The 16,305-nt window shown below is 41.5% G+C and overlaps 1 protein-coding gene across 1 annotated transcript in view; it reads left to right on the top strand.

Annotated features, from left to right (window-relative positions):
• Nucleotides 1-16,305, top strand: part of lrrk1 (leucine-rich repeat kinase 1) — a 92,554-nt gene that overhangs the window by 192 nt on the left and 76,057 nt on the right. Inside the window, exons 2-5 of the mRNA XM_026182375.2 lie at nt 2,138-2,237; nt 7,426-7,616; nt 13,831-14,002; nt 15,550-15,729. Coding sequence (XP_026038160.1) covers nt 2,168-2,237; nt 7,426-7,616; nt 13,831-14,002; nt 15,550-15,729 — 613 coding nt within the window. The 5' untranslated portion in view covers nt 2,138-2,167. The remainder of the gene's footprint in view (nt 1-2,137; nt 2,238-7,425; nt 7,617-13,830; nt 14,003-15,549; nt 15,730-16,305) is intronic.

Genomic DNA, 16,305 nt, shown 5'->3' with positions numbered 1-16,305 from the left:
TGGATATTAATGCGGTGCTAAGACGTGCTGTGTCTCGTGGTAAGCAGGAACCACTAACTCAGTTGTCGTGATTTGTTTTTTTAACTCTTTTCTTTGACAGAGTTACTGTTAAAAAAAAAAAGTAACAAAGCTGTTTTTCAAAGTCTGCCCCATTTTCTGTGACATGTCCCACAAATGAAAGCACCTTGTGTTCCAGCAGTCATTGTTGTTGTTGTTGTTATTATCGATATTATTCAGAAGTTGGCTAGGGGTATAAAAATTGCTGCGCAGCTACACACAGCAGAGACATGCACAGACATTTGGACTGTCAGCGGCTACAGTCACAGTCGTTATACCTCATGTTGGCACTCCAGACTAACGCTAGAAAATGCAGCATGGAACACATGCAGGGGCCTGTCCTTCCAGCTTTCTGTTGCCTGAGGTATTTACCAACCACAGTTATAGGCCATCTTCCAGATGCGCACCTGGATGTTTGGTATTTCATGCTAGATACTGGTTATGACTCCCACTAGTGCTCAGTCTCCTCCTTTCCGTTTACTGTACAGTCTCAAGGTGCTGGACTTGGGGTGAAACTCTGTAAGGAGCTTCCTTGTCTGTGCTTCCTATGGCCAACAGGGTATCTGACTAACAGTAGGGTGTAGGCGTAGATTGCCCAGATCTTGTCCTTCCCAATCATCCGACTTCTCGGGACATTGCCTGACCCTCTGCAGGTATTTGGTGTTTGTCGCTTTCCTAGTAGTCTCTTCATGGTTCCCATTTACCTGTGCGATTCCCAGGTGCTTGTAGCTGTCCTGTGTTACTGCAGTGTTGTCTTCTGGTTGTGCGATTCCTCAGTTTTGACTATTAACAACTGCTGTAGTTGGTAGAGCAGGGCGATATGACCAAAATATTTATCAGGATATAGGGCTGTTCGATATAACGATATATATCTGTCTGTACTGATGACAGGACATCTCCTTGGTAAATCCCACACTTGGCAGCTTGTGCTGTTGGCTTGAAGTTGGCCTCTAGTGTTGTTCGCGACATCACCATCCTTTTAGTGCTCTGCTCGTGTAGTGAGCCATATGTCTGTTTATCTTAGGCACTATGATGCCTGATAGGACATTACATGTGGTCCTGAGGCAGGTTATTGGCTGTTAGTTAGATGAAACCGGTTCCTTCTGGGGATCCTTGGGGATCAGAATTGGAACACAGACACAGCAGCTTGGCATCCTCTCTACCTCTGTGCCCCCATCAAACACATGTGGTTATTGATGATGTGAGTCCTGGTAGGAGTAGTAGGATAATCCTACAGCACCATACTTCTTGCTCATATTTAGCCATATCATGTCAAATGTATAGGGCAACGCTACAATGTGCAAATGGATGACAGCGTGTTGACTGAAGGCAGAGAGAACCGCAAGCAACAACAATAATGATGGATTGCATTTATATAGCGCTTTTCATGGCACCCAAAGCGCTTTACAATGCCACTATTCATTCACTCTCACACACTGGTGGAGGCAGCTACGGTTGTAGCCACAGCTGCCCCGACAGAAGCGAGGCTGCCATATCGCGCCATCGGCCCCTCTGGCCGTCACCTGTAGGCAGAAGGGTAAAGTGTCTTGCCCAAGAACACAACGACCAGGACAGAGAGCCCAGGGATCGAACCGGTTACAGATGCGATTCCCAACCCCCTGAGCCCCGGTCGCTCCAACAGAAGATAACTGTAGTATAAGCCTGGCAGAGCATCTCAAGGGAGTTTATACTTTAGATAGTTATGAGGACTAAGGACTTTCATCCAAGTATTAAAAACAATCCATATTTAATGATTTTATGTATTCTGTTAAATGGGCCAATAAGATTTTTGTTAAATTGTGGCCTGCGCTTCACAATTTCTCCAAATACTAAACATTTCATGCAATGCCTTTGTTCAATACTTTGAATTCAACCTGAAAGTCTGTTCTTTGATTTTGATCTTTTAGCACACTTAGTTGTTGTTTTGTATTATTCGGGCTGCACAGCTAATTGTGCCTAATCAACTGGTAGAATGACCTTTTTTAATGAATTCAAAGAGTATGTGTTTGTTCTACATCACAGCAACCTTGTCTGTGTGCAGGCTGACAGGTATATTTAGGCCTCCTCTTTCCTTTAACAGTGGTTAACCTAACTAGTAGCTCCAAGAAGAATGTCCTACTGGTCTGTTGGTCTTCACCGGGACTCTGGAGACATTCCCAGCAACATGGAGCAAAAAAGCAGTAAGTAACCTTCCCAGCATCTTATGTGTGTCTCTCTTATGTACATGGCTGGTTTGCTTGGTTTTCTTGATGCAGTCGTGGCCTCATGAGGCAGGTTGAGAAAGGACGTTACTGCAAACTGAAATGTAGCTATGTGTGAAGTGGCAGCAGCACTTCTTTCTTTTAGAAAAAGAAGAACTGAAACTATGATGGTTTCAAAAGTGTTATTTTTTGCCATTTGTATGTGAAGTAAACTGTGCACCCTGACATCTCGCTTAACACATGTAAGCATCTTCTAGATTTTCTTCCTGCCAAATACAGCATGTTTCACTCTGCAGTGTGTGGCAAATGATAATAGATGACGTGGGATTAGGTAGGAGAACAGTGGAACATTGCAAACTGGTTTGTAGTCAATTTGATTACTCTTTTTTTCCCCCACTGTAACGAGGAACCTAATGTGTTTGTATCTTTTGACTTCCTGACTATAATACGACAGACATTCAAATTAATTTAGCGTTAAAAAAAAAAGAAGAAGAAGAAGAAAAAAAAAAGACATTTTGCTTAAACTTTATAAACTTGCATAATAATATATAGTCAAAGGAGCTTGCAAAGAAAAGCGTCTGGACTTCTTTAAGTTGCTTGAAGACTCTCCACTATTTGACCTTAGAACTGAAGAAGCTTCTCGGATGAGAGGTGAAACGTCTTCAAGCAACTTAAAGAAGTCCAGACGCTTTTCTTTGCAAGCTCCTTTGACTACGATGACCTGGATGACTGAGAACCTTCACAGACATAATAATATATAAGTTAGGAACCCATCAATCTGGGCAGGTTTTCCTTATCACAAAGGAATCTCACCCAATAATGTAACACAGTCCTGCACATTACAGTTACAAAGCTTCTTCAGCTACATGTGTGCCGGGCACACAGAAAAGAAATGATTAAACAAACTTTATTAATCCCTGAGGAAGTTCATTGATCACAGTAGTGCGCTACTCCTACTCACAAAAAATAAAACATTCATCAGCCAGAGCCTGATCTTCAACAGGTAACACAAGCAGTGAGGAGCAGCCAGGGTTAAAGCCTATTTCTACTTGTTCATGGTTCTGAAGTAGAATCACTGTGGCGGTCGCTTTAAAGTATCTTTGGGCTGATATGCATGCTTGCTTTGTGTTTTACAGGTTCTCTGTTCATATGAGTGTAAAAAAAACAAACAAAAAAACTGAAGGAAAGATTGCATATCTGTCCTTACTAGGATAGAGATTTGTGTTGATGTGTGCAACTGTAACAAAAGATTTGTTTTATAGGCTGGTAAATATGTGACAATGCGTTTTAGTTGATTTTTCAGAGTAACGAGAGAGTGGTGTAACAAATTACTTTCGCCAGCAAGTAATTGAGTAATAGACTGCATGAAGAAAAGTCAGAAAACATGTGTAATAATTTACTTTTGTGGAGTAACACTGCTGTTCAGGTGGCTAATTTCCAGAATTTTGGCAATGGCTCTAAATTGTTCTGTCTTATATGGTAGCATTTTTAGGGAAGTACATCACACCTTCATTACAGCCCAGTTTCCCAGTTGCACTAAAAATCCCCCACCCAATAACACTCCCTGGTTGATGCCCCCGCCCACTGGTGCATTGGTGGTTCTGTGTCTGGGTGCCCGGGTGTGTATTGGCTCCCTCCCAGCAGCTGTTTGCTGGGGCCTGGGTGACCCCTCCTGGGCCTCTCAGCTCTTCTCTTGGTGGGTGGTGCGATTGCCTCTGCAGTCATCCTCTTTGGGCTCTTGTGCTCTGGGAACTTGTCTTGATTATGGAAGCTATCGTCCAAAACAGCTTTTTGACTATAAATTTTTCCCCTCAGCTGTAGATGCAGATGGTTTATTGTCATCAACCCACGGAGCAAGCGGGTGGTATAGATGTCTGAGTTTGTGAATGTGATTACCAGAGTACAAGGAAACAGTAAATTGACACCATAGGTGAATCTAATTAAAAAGATCTTGGATGAGCTCGAATCTAAGTGACCTCAACCTCATGGTCAGAGGTCAAGTTTTCTGAAAATCTTGTGAATTGAATAATTTGATAACACAGCGACATGGGAGTTTGAAATCTAATAGGGGGCAGCTCTGATGGTTGCCATTTTTCTTCTTCTTTTTTACAGCTTAGAAACTGTAATCATAACTTGTAGTTGCTGTTCGGTGGGCACTTTAACATGGTGATCTGACTTGTTTTTGGATCCAGCCTCAGGCGACTATACCTTGAACTGTGGATTTTGGCACATCTATGCGAGCTTAATTTTTTTGGCCCAAATGTCGTCAAGTAGAGAACTGTGAAATGCTACGGGCTCATTAAAGTTATAAATAAAATTCTCTTTTTCACTTTTAAGTTTTGTTTTCATTTCCAGTTTTTGGCTACATTAAGACAAGCAGAACAATATTGTCATCCCTTATGTACCAGGTTTGTTAGAGAAACTCATGAGTCTTTTCCAAGCACAACATCCCAGTGTACTTCAGACTCAGCCACACACTGAGATAGAAATTGGTTCATCCGAAAGAAAAACACTCCCAAAAACAAACGTAACAACAAGTGTATGCTGTACAGTGCAGCGAGGAATGCTCAGACCAAACAGCCACTTCATAAACACATGGCACAACACACAACGCCTAATGCCCACTCATATCTTGGGTCATTTGATCAGTAAGTCAGATGATAGGCTGGGGCAAGGTCTCACAATGGGTTCACCTGAAACCTTGGGTGATTGTGACCCACACCCGTTTTCACACTTTGGCTCGTGTGATTAGGCAGAGGATCAATTGGGGGTCCAGGACCCTCTTAGGATCACTCCTAAAAAGCCTTAAATTTGGGAGTCTCCACCATTTGGTCTTAGAACTGAAGAAGCTTCTGGGATGAGAAATGAAACGCCTTCAAGAAACTTAAAGAAGTCCAGAAACTTTTCTTTCCAAGCTCCTTAGGCTAATTCACTGTACAAATTTGTCAATCTTTGTTTACACTTGTAGATCATATAATATGCATTTGTAATGGTTTTGAGGGGTATTTCTCTATGGATGCATCAGAGACCAACTCGCGGTTTGTATCTTGGCCAATGCAAATGTGCAAGTGGAAAAAAGTAGTATTAAATATTTTTTTAAAATACACATTGAAGGACACATCCTGGTCAAAACCAATTCAAAGATTCCTGACAGTGTTCGTGGAGGCCAAGTTTATGCCACCCAGAGTAAGTATCTGGTTGGATACCATAATTGTACGTTTTTTAGGCCGAGTACAATAATCTGTTTTTTCTGAATTTAGAAGCAGAACATTGTCTTATAAGGTGTGAAAAGCATGTGGGTCATTATTAGCAGAAGTTTCAGGTGAAACCATTGCCTCAGCCTGTCATGTGACCCATTGAGATCAACTGACGCAAGATGTGAGTGGATGTTAAGGTGCCTGGAAATACCTCGAACTGTCCACCATTTGGTCTTAAAACAGAAGAAGCTTTTCAATGTCTTCAAGAAACTTAAAGAACAAGAAGCCTGGTTGCTTTTCTTCCCAAGCTCCTTGGGTTACCACGACCTGGATGAGAACCTGCACAGGCATTTGAGTTCCCTGTGCAACTCCACAATTAACAGCATGCATTTCTTTTTTCTTTAAATAATAAAAATCTGAGTGGAATCTTGAATGTTGACATTGATACGAGAATATTAGTGTTTGGGTTTTTTCCCCATTTTTAAATAGTAATGTTTTTTTAATGATGTATAGAAGTACAGTAAAAAGTGCTTCTTAACATCTGCCATCAGAGACAATCTTTGTTGTGCTTTAGATTAGATAGAACTTTATTAATCCCTCGGGTGGGTTCCTCTGGGAAATTCGATTTCCAAAAAAGCACAGCACCGACAGAAGTTACAGAATAATATATATATATATATATATATATATATATATATATATACACACACACACACACAAATACAGAGACAATATAAATAAAATATACGAAGAGAATAAATAGGAATAAAAATACAAGTGAATTGCACATTTCAAGTATTGAGTCTATTGCACTGTTGACTATTTACAAAAAGTATTGCACAAGGTATTGCACAGTGAGGTGAAGAGGCACTACAGCTTAGTTGTCCCCCCCTCCTTTGTCCTCCTGTTTCCCCTCCCTCTCCCCTCCAGAGAGGAGTTAAACAGTCTGATGGCGTGTGGGACAAAGGAGTTTTTAAGTCTGTTAGTTCTTGTCTTGGGGAGAAGCAACCTGTCACTGAACAGACTCTTCTGGTTGTTTATGGCCGTGTGCAGAGGATGCCCAGCATTGTCCATAATGTCCATCAGTTTCTTTAATGTCCTTTTCTCTGCCACTGTCACCAGAGTGTCCAGCTTCATGCCGACCACAGAGCTAGCCTTCCTGATCAGTTTCTCCAGCCTGGATGAGTCCTTCTTTGCTGTGCTGCTCCCCCAGCACACCACAGCATAGAAAAGTACTCCAGCAACCACCGACTGGTAAAACATCCTCAGGAGCTTCCTGCAGATGTTAAAAGACCTCAGCCTCCTGAGGAAGTACAGTCGGCTTTGGGCTTTTTTATACAGGTGCTCTGTGTTGCATGACCAGTCCAGTTTATTGTCCACCCACAGCCCGAGGTACTTGTACTTGTTGACCACCTCCACCTCCTCCCCCTCTATCTGAACCGGCAGTGGACCTTCTCTGGACCTCCCGAAGTCCACAACCAGTTCCTTAGTCTTTGAGGTGTTGAGTTGCAGGTGGTTTGTGTGACTCGAAGCGACAAAGTTCCTCACCAGACTTCTGTACTCCTCTTCCTGATCATCCCAGATACACCCCATGATGGCCGTGTCATCTGCAAACTTCTGAATGTGGCATAATTCAGAGTTATAGCAGAAGTCAGAGGTGTACAGGGTGAAGAGAAGAGGGGACAGCACAGTTCCCTGTGGTGCTCCTGTGCTGCTGACCACAGTGTCAGACGTGATGTCCTTCAGCCTGACGTACTGTGGTCTGTCGGTGAGAGACACAAAACCCCTTTAGCTCATACCATGAGCGTACTCTTTAAATAAGATGACCCAGTTCTGGGTGCATGCTAATAACAGGGTTACAGTAATACAGTGTTTAACCGGCCACAGGCCTCTGTAAAGTCCAGATCCTAGTTACAAATGCACTTTATTTTTTCTCTTTTCATTTTTTTGACTGTCCTGTTTCCTGACAGGCCCTGGGGAGGATATGGGAGCAAAGGTGTCATTGGTGGAGGATACTGGGCCCTGTTCTACACTGCTAACTCACCCCACTTTTAAAAACATCCAGGCAGCATATGAAGATGGAGAGGAGGACGTTGCCAGGGAGCTGATTCAACAAGCATGCTGTGTGGTGTGCAGTGCTGGGACACCGCGCATTGATGGGGTAAGTATCACTACACTGCTGTGTAGGCTATAAATATAAAATCTCTTATGCAAGTTTGGATCTAGTGTTACAGTGGTACGCTGGTAAGTATGTGCCTAAATTACAAATAAATATAATTTATAATAAATAATTTATGAATGCAATTATAAATTAAAATTGACTGTTATTGTAAAGTACTGAAAATTCTTTATAGAGTAAAAAAAAATCAAATACGAGTATTTGTATATACACATTAGGGACTGATAAGAATTTAGCCATTCCACTTTGAGCGCCACCACCAATGACTGTTTTCTGCAGTCATTGGTCACCACCATCTCTAAGCAGTATATTAAAGACATTCACACAAATTAATTACATGCTGAGTCAAGTAGTGAATGGCTTCCACTTTGGTGGCCTCAGGGTCGCTTCTCTGCCTTTTGTGGACGTGGTTCAGTTAGCTTCATTAGGCGGTTGCGTCCATTACACATTGGAGCGTTAAGTGTTGAGACCCTTTGCTACAATCCATATCCAAGGCCATAGTTAGTCAGTATTCAACTGCTACAACAGCAGTTTTCAGCTCGTGACTCTGTTTCTCTCTGGAAATGGGCAGGCAGTAAAACAACTACTAGCCCAGGAACTCCTCCTAATTCCTGGGAACTATCATATCCCAGCAGAGGGATATCAAAGCAGAGAATGTGCTTCCTGCACCAGCTGGCAAAAATAAACAAAAACTGCCAAAGTCATTAATGGTGCAGTTTTACTTCTCCATCAGTGAATCTATCCTCCTCTGTCACCATCTGGCATGCTGTTGCCTCTACCAAGGACAAAGGCAGACAGTAGCATGTCATCTGCTCTGCTGAGAAGGTGATTGGGTGCAACCTGCCTTGCCTACAAGATCTGTACACCACCAACACACTAAGAAGTGCAAGGAGGATTGCTGCCGACCCCTCGCACCCTGGTCATGAACTGTTTGTGACACTCCCCTCTGGTGGAAAGCTGCCCATCAGAAGCAACACCTCACAGCATGACAGTAGTTTCTTTCCCCACGCTGTGGGACTACTTAACAATGCACCCTCACCCTGATCACTACTTCATTAAAGTAACACACACTACTTAATTTGCCACACCCACATACCTCTGGGTAACACACCTGCCTTGGGGGCAGGTGTGTTACCTAAGGAGCTTGGAAAGAAAAGCGACTGACTTTCTTTAATTCTTTAAGCGAAGTGAAACATCTTCAAGAAATGTATAGAAGTCCCGTCACTTTTTTCCAAGCTTCTTGGATCACCATGACCTGGATGACTGAGAAGCGTTACAGGTATATTGTAATGAAATTTCCAGATGAATTTTTGAAGTCTTGTGTTTGGTCTTTAATGGATTTTTTTTCTTATTTCTTGGGGATATTGCTTTCATTGTGACTGGCGACAGCAATAATTTTGAGTTGGTTTAGGTAATGAATGAAATGCACTATATGGACAGAAGCACAAGGCCACCTGCACTTCTATAGAAGCTGCTTAGACATGGACCCACTTTTTCGCATATGTTTACAAAGGTGGAGTGCATGGCTAGGGCAAAGAAGTTTGGAAATACGTGGGGGAGGGCCAGACACATTCTGTCAGAGCAAATGTAACAGTTTCCAGTTTCATTTGGCGTCTATGGTAGTTATAATGGAATATCTACAAAACTCATAATTATAATTATATGTCTCACCTGTACTACAAGTGACAAATAACGAGACATGTCAGTCAGAGACTGCTAACAATGGTGGTTGTTGTTCTCTGTTCCAGCAACGACAGGAACAGGTGAAACAGGAAATATACTTGCCATTGCACTAAGACAGAGATTCATAACTGGAGAGAGGTTTCACAATTTTATTTTATTATAACGTTATGACGTGGTAATGTTGTGAAACTCTGTGCAAGTATAGCAGGGTATCTGGAGGCGGAAAAAATAAAAACGTTATTTTGTGGCACAGTCGCCAAGCTTGAAAAACCAAAAATCTATTTATAGGTGTGAATGGATGGAGATGCATATCAATTTATATTTCAAAATGATATCTGGTCTATTTACTAAGAGGACGACTGTCATCAAGGCAGCAACCTGTTTTACTCATGGTGTGTCACTAAGACGAAGGTGAATCCAACACAATCTAAGCAACTAAGGTGTAATCATAATAAAATTAAAGGACTTGGCATAAGATATTGACACAACACACCTAAAAGTTAAGCTATTATGCACAGGTTACTTATTACACCCAGTAACAAGCCCACTGGGGGGTGTTATAATATAACTGCAAATGGATAAACATCAGTTTCACAAAAATCTGTGCTATCCTGCTATCTCTCACCATCTGCTATAGAGAAATATTATGTTTGAGTAAACAAAACCCCAATTGATATCAATTTATGTGTTTAGAAAACATTTGTTAAGTTTTAATGTGCTTGTTTGTGTCTGATTGAGACCCCCTGTCTGATTCTAGTTGACTATGCTCCACCTGTGAGGCATGTGAATGAGTCTTATTGGATTTAAATATAAAGCTCATTGAGTACAGAATGCTGATTTTGGTTCCATTAGTTGGATATGTTCTTTAGGACTAAGGACCTCAGCTCTTTTATTCTTTATCCAAGCCTGTCTAATGTTTTTCATGGAATTTTTCCACGTGCCATCTTTAGGCTGGATGCATTTTGAGGATTTGCTAATTATTACATTAAGGACTTTCCATTCAGTTCAGTTGTATTTATACAGCGCCAAATCACAACAACAGTCTCCTCAAGGCGCTTTATATTGTAAGGTCGACCCTACAATAATACATTCAGAGAAAAAAACCAACAATCATATGACCCCCTATGAGCAGCACTTTGGCAACAGTGGGAAGGAAAAACTCCCTTTTAACAGGAAGAAACCTCCAACAGAACCAGGCTCAGGGAGGGGTGGGGCCATCTGCCGCAGCCGGTTGGGGTGAGAGAAACCCCACTTAACTTTCCAAACATGCACTATATTATCAGAAACGTATGCTTATCTGCTTTCACACACATGAACTTGAGTGACATCCCATTCTCATTCCTTGCATAAGGTTTAATATGATGTCAGCCCACTCTTTATTGTTCTCCTGGCAACCGCCAAACCCATATACATCCAATTGCTTGCAGACCGAAAAACATGATTACCTCTAGAGAGTACTTTTCCACTGCTCTAGAGTCCAGTGGGGGAGTGTTTTACATCACTGCATCTGATGCTTTGCGTTGCACTGGGTGATGTAAGCCTTGGATCCAGGTGCTCGTCTATGGAAGCCCATTCCATGAAGTTCTTTATGCACTGTTGTTGACCTTATCTGAAGGCCACATGAAGATTGGAAGTCTGTAGCGATTGACTCTGCAGAAGTTTGGCGACCTCGGTGGACAATGTAAGTTGGCATCTGCTTATCCTGCAGATATATGGTAATTATGATTCAGTAAAAGGACTAGATGTTACAATCCCTGATAATGCATTGCTTTAAATGGAGAGAATCTTGAAGGATGGCTGTTATGAGGAAAGGCAGCCATGAATTATAATTACGTAGTAAACAAAAAGTGTGATGTAACTCCAAACATGTTTTATATTTTAGATTCTTCAAAATAGCCACCCTTTGCTCTTCGCATTCTCTCCATGAGCTTCGTGAGGTTATCACCTGAGATTTTTTTCTGACAGTCTTGAAAGAGTTCCCAGAGATGCTGAGCACTTGTTGGCCCTTTTGCCTTCACTCTGCGGTTCACCTCAAACAATCTTGATTGGGTTTAGGTCTGCTGACTGTGGAGGCCAGGCCGTCTGGTGCAGCACTCATCACTCTCCTTCTTGGTCAAACAGCCCTGGAGGTGTGTTTGGGGTCATTTATGCTGTTGAAAAATAAATGATGGTCCAACTAAATGCAAACCAGATCCCCAACAGTGTCACCAGCAAAGCACCATCACACCACCTCCTCCATGCTTCACGATGGGAACTGTGTATGTACCATGCAGCTTTTCTGCTTCCCACAAAGACACAGCAGGTGGAATCAGAGATCCCAAATTTGGACTCATCAGACCAAAGCACAGATTTCCACTGGTCTAAAGTCCATTCCTTGTGTTTCTTGGTCCAAACAAATCTCTTCTGCTTGTTGCTTTTCCTTAGTTGAAGTTTCTTAGCAGCTATGTGACCATAAAGGCCTGATTCACACAGTCTCCTCTGAACAGTTGATGTAGAGATGTAGAGATGTATCTGCTACTGTGTGGCATTTATCTGGGCTCTAATCTGAGGTGCAGTTAACTTGTGGTTTCTAAGGCTGATGCCTCAGCATTGATCCTCAGCAGCAGTGGTGAGTCTTTGATGAATCTATTTGAAGTTATTTATCAACTTTTTCTTTGCTACATAATTCCATATTTTTTATGTCTTCAGTTTGTATCTACAATGTATAAAGTAGTAAAAAGAGAAAAACCACTGAATGTCCAACCTTCTGTGTGGTAGTGTTTATTTGAGTCTGTATATCTACTTTTGGCCTTGTGTGGCTTATAGAAATGAAATTCTAACTTGTATATACATTCTTTTTTCATTTGTTTTCTTTTTGTCTTTTGTTTTTGAACGTTATAAAAGATGTATGGTGTGCAATCATTCCATCTTGGAAAAAGAACAATTCAGTGAACTCATTAAAAGTCTAATTGTTATGGAAATGTCTGACACCAAGGTTATCTGTTCAGTTAGCAGTGTTGGGCAAGTTACTTTGAAAAAGTAACTAATTATAGTTACTAGTTACTTCTTAGAAAAAGTAACTGAGTTAGTAACTGAGTTACAAGATTCCAAAAGTAATTAATTACTTGAAAAGTAACTATTGTTACTTTAAAAAAAAAAAAAAGTTTAACCCTCTGAGGTCCAGTTTTCACTACTTTTGATGTTTCCTGTAGTTTCCTCTACAAATCATGCGCACAAGTTTTGCAAACAACAAAGTTATTTGCAGCCATTTAGCTTTTTTATAACCATTTCAAACTGTTTACATAACAATCAGGTGTTCTACATTCAAATTATTTGTGCCACTATAAGGGAGAACATCACAGCCTGATACTGCAGACAGCAGTCTCTCTCTCTCTCTCTCCTCACTCCCCCCTCCCTCCCTCCTCACTCCTAAAACCAAATGTCATGTTGCCAGATCATTTGTTTGGATTGGTCGACATGGTGCATTTTCCCAACAAACCAAAGGGGCTGTTTTTGTTCATAAGCTGAGAGCGCTCGCTGCGCTGTCCTTAGACAGTACGTGATGAAACTATTCAGGAACAAACAGGCGTATATATTGTTTATCATGACTCGGGTTTTGCGTGGCCTATCAACACAATTTATAAACTGGTATATGTCACATTGTTGCTTTGTCATCTTGAAGTGGTCATGTGATTGGCTTACCACGACTACTTTATTCTTCTTTTGCCCCCTGAGCTCCAGGTGTTGTGCCAAAAAGTGATCGTCTGTCAGAAAGTGATCGCCGTCCGCGGGAGCGCGCAGCTGCTTAAAGCTGTAGCGCCCAGATTACTTACAGCTGCTTCCGTGCAACTGATATAAGATGCAGTAAGCTGAAGACAACTTCAACTGTCTGTTTGTTGAAAAATAGTAACACAACCGCATTTTCTTGTTAACGGTAACGGCGTTGTAACGATAGAAATAGTAATTAGTTAGATTACTCTTGGCTGAAAAAAGTAACACTGTTACTTGTAACGCCGTCATTCCCGTCACTGTCAGTTGGTGACATATAATCACATCTAATTTCCACGTCTCGTTTTTTAGGCTGTGGGAGCTCTAATGTTTAAATGTGTCCAGTTGAAAGTCTCAGAGCTGTAACGGGGCAGTTGCCACCTTTAGAAATAAACAGCAGCACTGAGGGCACACTCGATGATAAAACTATAAACTGGAAATAAAATGTTTGTGTTCCCTAATTCATCTTGTCCTTTTAACAAGCGTTGCATTTTACTGGAATGTTTTAGCAATCTTTAGAGATTTTTATCCCGGTTTGATAACAGCTATGTAGTCAGCACTCACACTGATAATTATCTGTGAAAGAAAAGTCATGTGATCCATGAAACCCCTGTCCGTGTTGCCCTGACACTTGAACACACAGGGAACTTTGGGTTAACTTGGCAAGTTCCTTCATGTGTCTGTTTATCCTGATCTCCTATGTTAGCGTAAGTGAATATATAAGTGAAGATATCCTTTTTTTCCTCATTTTTGTTTTAATTTACAGGTACGTCTCCTGTGTGTGGCCACTCAGTATGGTGATCGACAGAGTGTGTGTTACCTCCTCAAAGAGGCTTGCATCCCTGTGCCTCTGGAGCCATCTAACAGCAACCCTGCTGTTTTGGCAGCGCACTATGGCCACACCGACTTGGTCAAGGAGCTACTGGACCATGTTCCCGGTAGGAGTACAGCATACAGTCCAACTTTCATCCTATGTGGATATATAGATTCCCTATGTATTATTTTGGTATTAATTATTCATTATAAAATGAATGACCACCAACAGCGAAATGTTGGCCACTTGGTCCTTAACAGGACCATGGCAAGTGCATGGACAACCTTTCAGATTTACACATCACAGCAAACAGTACGGTTACAGAGTTATTACCACGTACAAACAACTTGTAGGTCAAAGTAGCTATACATGTAAAAGAAGCCTGACCCTGCCATAAACCTGCTCCCCCAGCAAGTAACTCAAGATTATCTTCAGCAGATTAATGGACTAATAATAGATTACCTTATGAGTAAAAGAAAAATGGGGAGTTGCAAGCTGCAGCATTGATTGGACAAGTTCAGTTTGTAGCCAGAGATTGAATTGAACGATGTGCTCAAAAGCCGTAGCATTAAAAAAAAAGATGAATACCAGAGTGTTAGTGAGAAGAGGTGTTTTTCTTAAAGTTGAATACCAGGTTGGCTAAAATGGCTGCTGCCACCAAGGCAAAGACAGGTGAGCTCCCTGGAAGCCTGCCTCAGGTATGCTGTTATCCACACCTGACCAGGTGTGGCCAATTAGCACCAGCTGAAAACATGGAGGAGATTAGGGGCTGCAGAGGGACGTAACAAACAAATTAAGGACCGAGAGGACTTTTGGTATTAATCAGGCCAAGAAACATAGAAAAGCAAATCATCAGCTTACAAACATTCTCCGCTCGAAGCCATTCCTCACCACACCCGCAGATTTGAGGATTACATCGGAGCACAATAGCTAAAGTTTCATTAGCGATTGCAGGAGATAAAAGTCTCAGTGATTGGTAGTGGATCTAACTGATGCAAGTGATGAAGAATAAAGTAGGCTCATCCAGGCTATGAATTTCTTTTCGAGGCTGAATTTCTCTCGAGCACGGAAAAGATGGTCCTACTCTATCGAACGTGTTTTCAGCATCTAATGAGACATGAAGCTTTACCTTTGAGGACGTTTGTGGGAAAAAATGTCATTTTCTTTTTAATTGTTTCAATTTATTTGATTAGATTGAAATGGATGAAGGAAGAATTGTTTATGTTTTTAAGTTCAGTTCAGTTTAGCTTCATTCATATATATATACAGTCGCCTCAAGGCGCTTTATATTGTAACCCTGCAGTAATGCTGAGAAATCTGAACACTGCAAAAAGCACTTGGTCACATTCATAAGTAACTATTTAATTCAAGGTTTTTGTGAAGAAAGCGCCATCTTTCAGCGACACTGTGTTTGTAGTGGAAAGAAGAGATGGGCGGGGACTGTAAACCTGATAAAGTAACTGGTGGGACCATGGTGGGGTTATTAAGGTTGTCTTGAACAGAAAAGGCAACAGTAGAGCATCTGCATTCGCCATGGCACATGATTTAGCAGTACAAACCTGTTTAAACTGGGAGCCTATTTATTATTTTTGATTTCATCAACTTTTCAAAAACAAATAAGTAACAAATCACTGGCAAACAATCCTGTTCTGACTACTCCACTCTTGGTAGGTCCATGCCTGAGGAAAGATTTGCTCAACTCGATGCTGGCCACATCTTGCCAGGAGGGTCACCTCGATGTGGTTCGTCTGCTGGTCCAGAGCTATGATGCTGACGCCAAGGACTGTGCAATCCATAGCGATGAATTTGCTGTCATCACTGGCCTGCCACTGTATGCTGCTTCACAAGCAAGTAAGGATATACTCACACAAGAGTCTAGAAAGCAATAGAACAAATCACAAATTCAAAATAGAAGAAAATGTTTTCATCCTGGTAAATGATGATAGTGACAATTTTATTTATATAGCACGAGGTCACAAGGTCCTGACTCGATTCGATCCACGATTCGATTTGAATCGAGGAAATTTTGCCTCAGACAGTCAGAAACATTTTACAATTTTGCATAATTTTAAAAAGTTTAAATTTGTTCAGTATTGAACAGCAGAAATGAGGCTTTCTTGTCGGAAGTAAGTAAAAAAAGTAACAAACAAAAAAACCAGCGGCCGACACCGTAGACTGCTGGGTAACAAGTAGGGGTGGGTTTTGATTCTCAATTAGAGAGAGAGAGAGAGAGAGAGAGCTCTACATGAAGTGTGATTTTTATCGTGGTGGAAGTAAGAGGAAAATCGTGACGATGTTTATGTGAAGCGTTGTTTGGATCGTCTGTGGCTGCTGGTTCAGTCGGTGTTGTTTGGAGAGAGATCAAACCTGTAGCTTCAGAATCAGCGCAAAAAGGACGTAAACACAAAGCGCCAACAATCAGTGAGC

Source organism: Astatotilapia calliptera, chromosome 1 (assembly GCF_964374335.1).
Source record: "Astatotilapia calliptera chromosome 1, fAstCal68.1, whole genome shotgun sequence".
Classification (NCBI taxonomy): Eukaryota; Metazoa; Chordata; class Actinopteri; order Cichliformes; family Cichlidae; genus Astatotilapia; species Astatotilapia calliptera.
The sequence above is the reverse complement of the archived record's forward strand: the minus strand, read 5'-3'. Positions and strand labels throughout refer to the sequence as shown.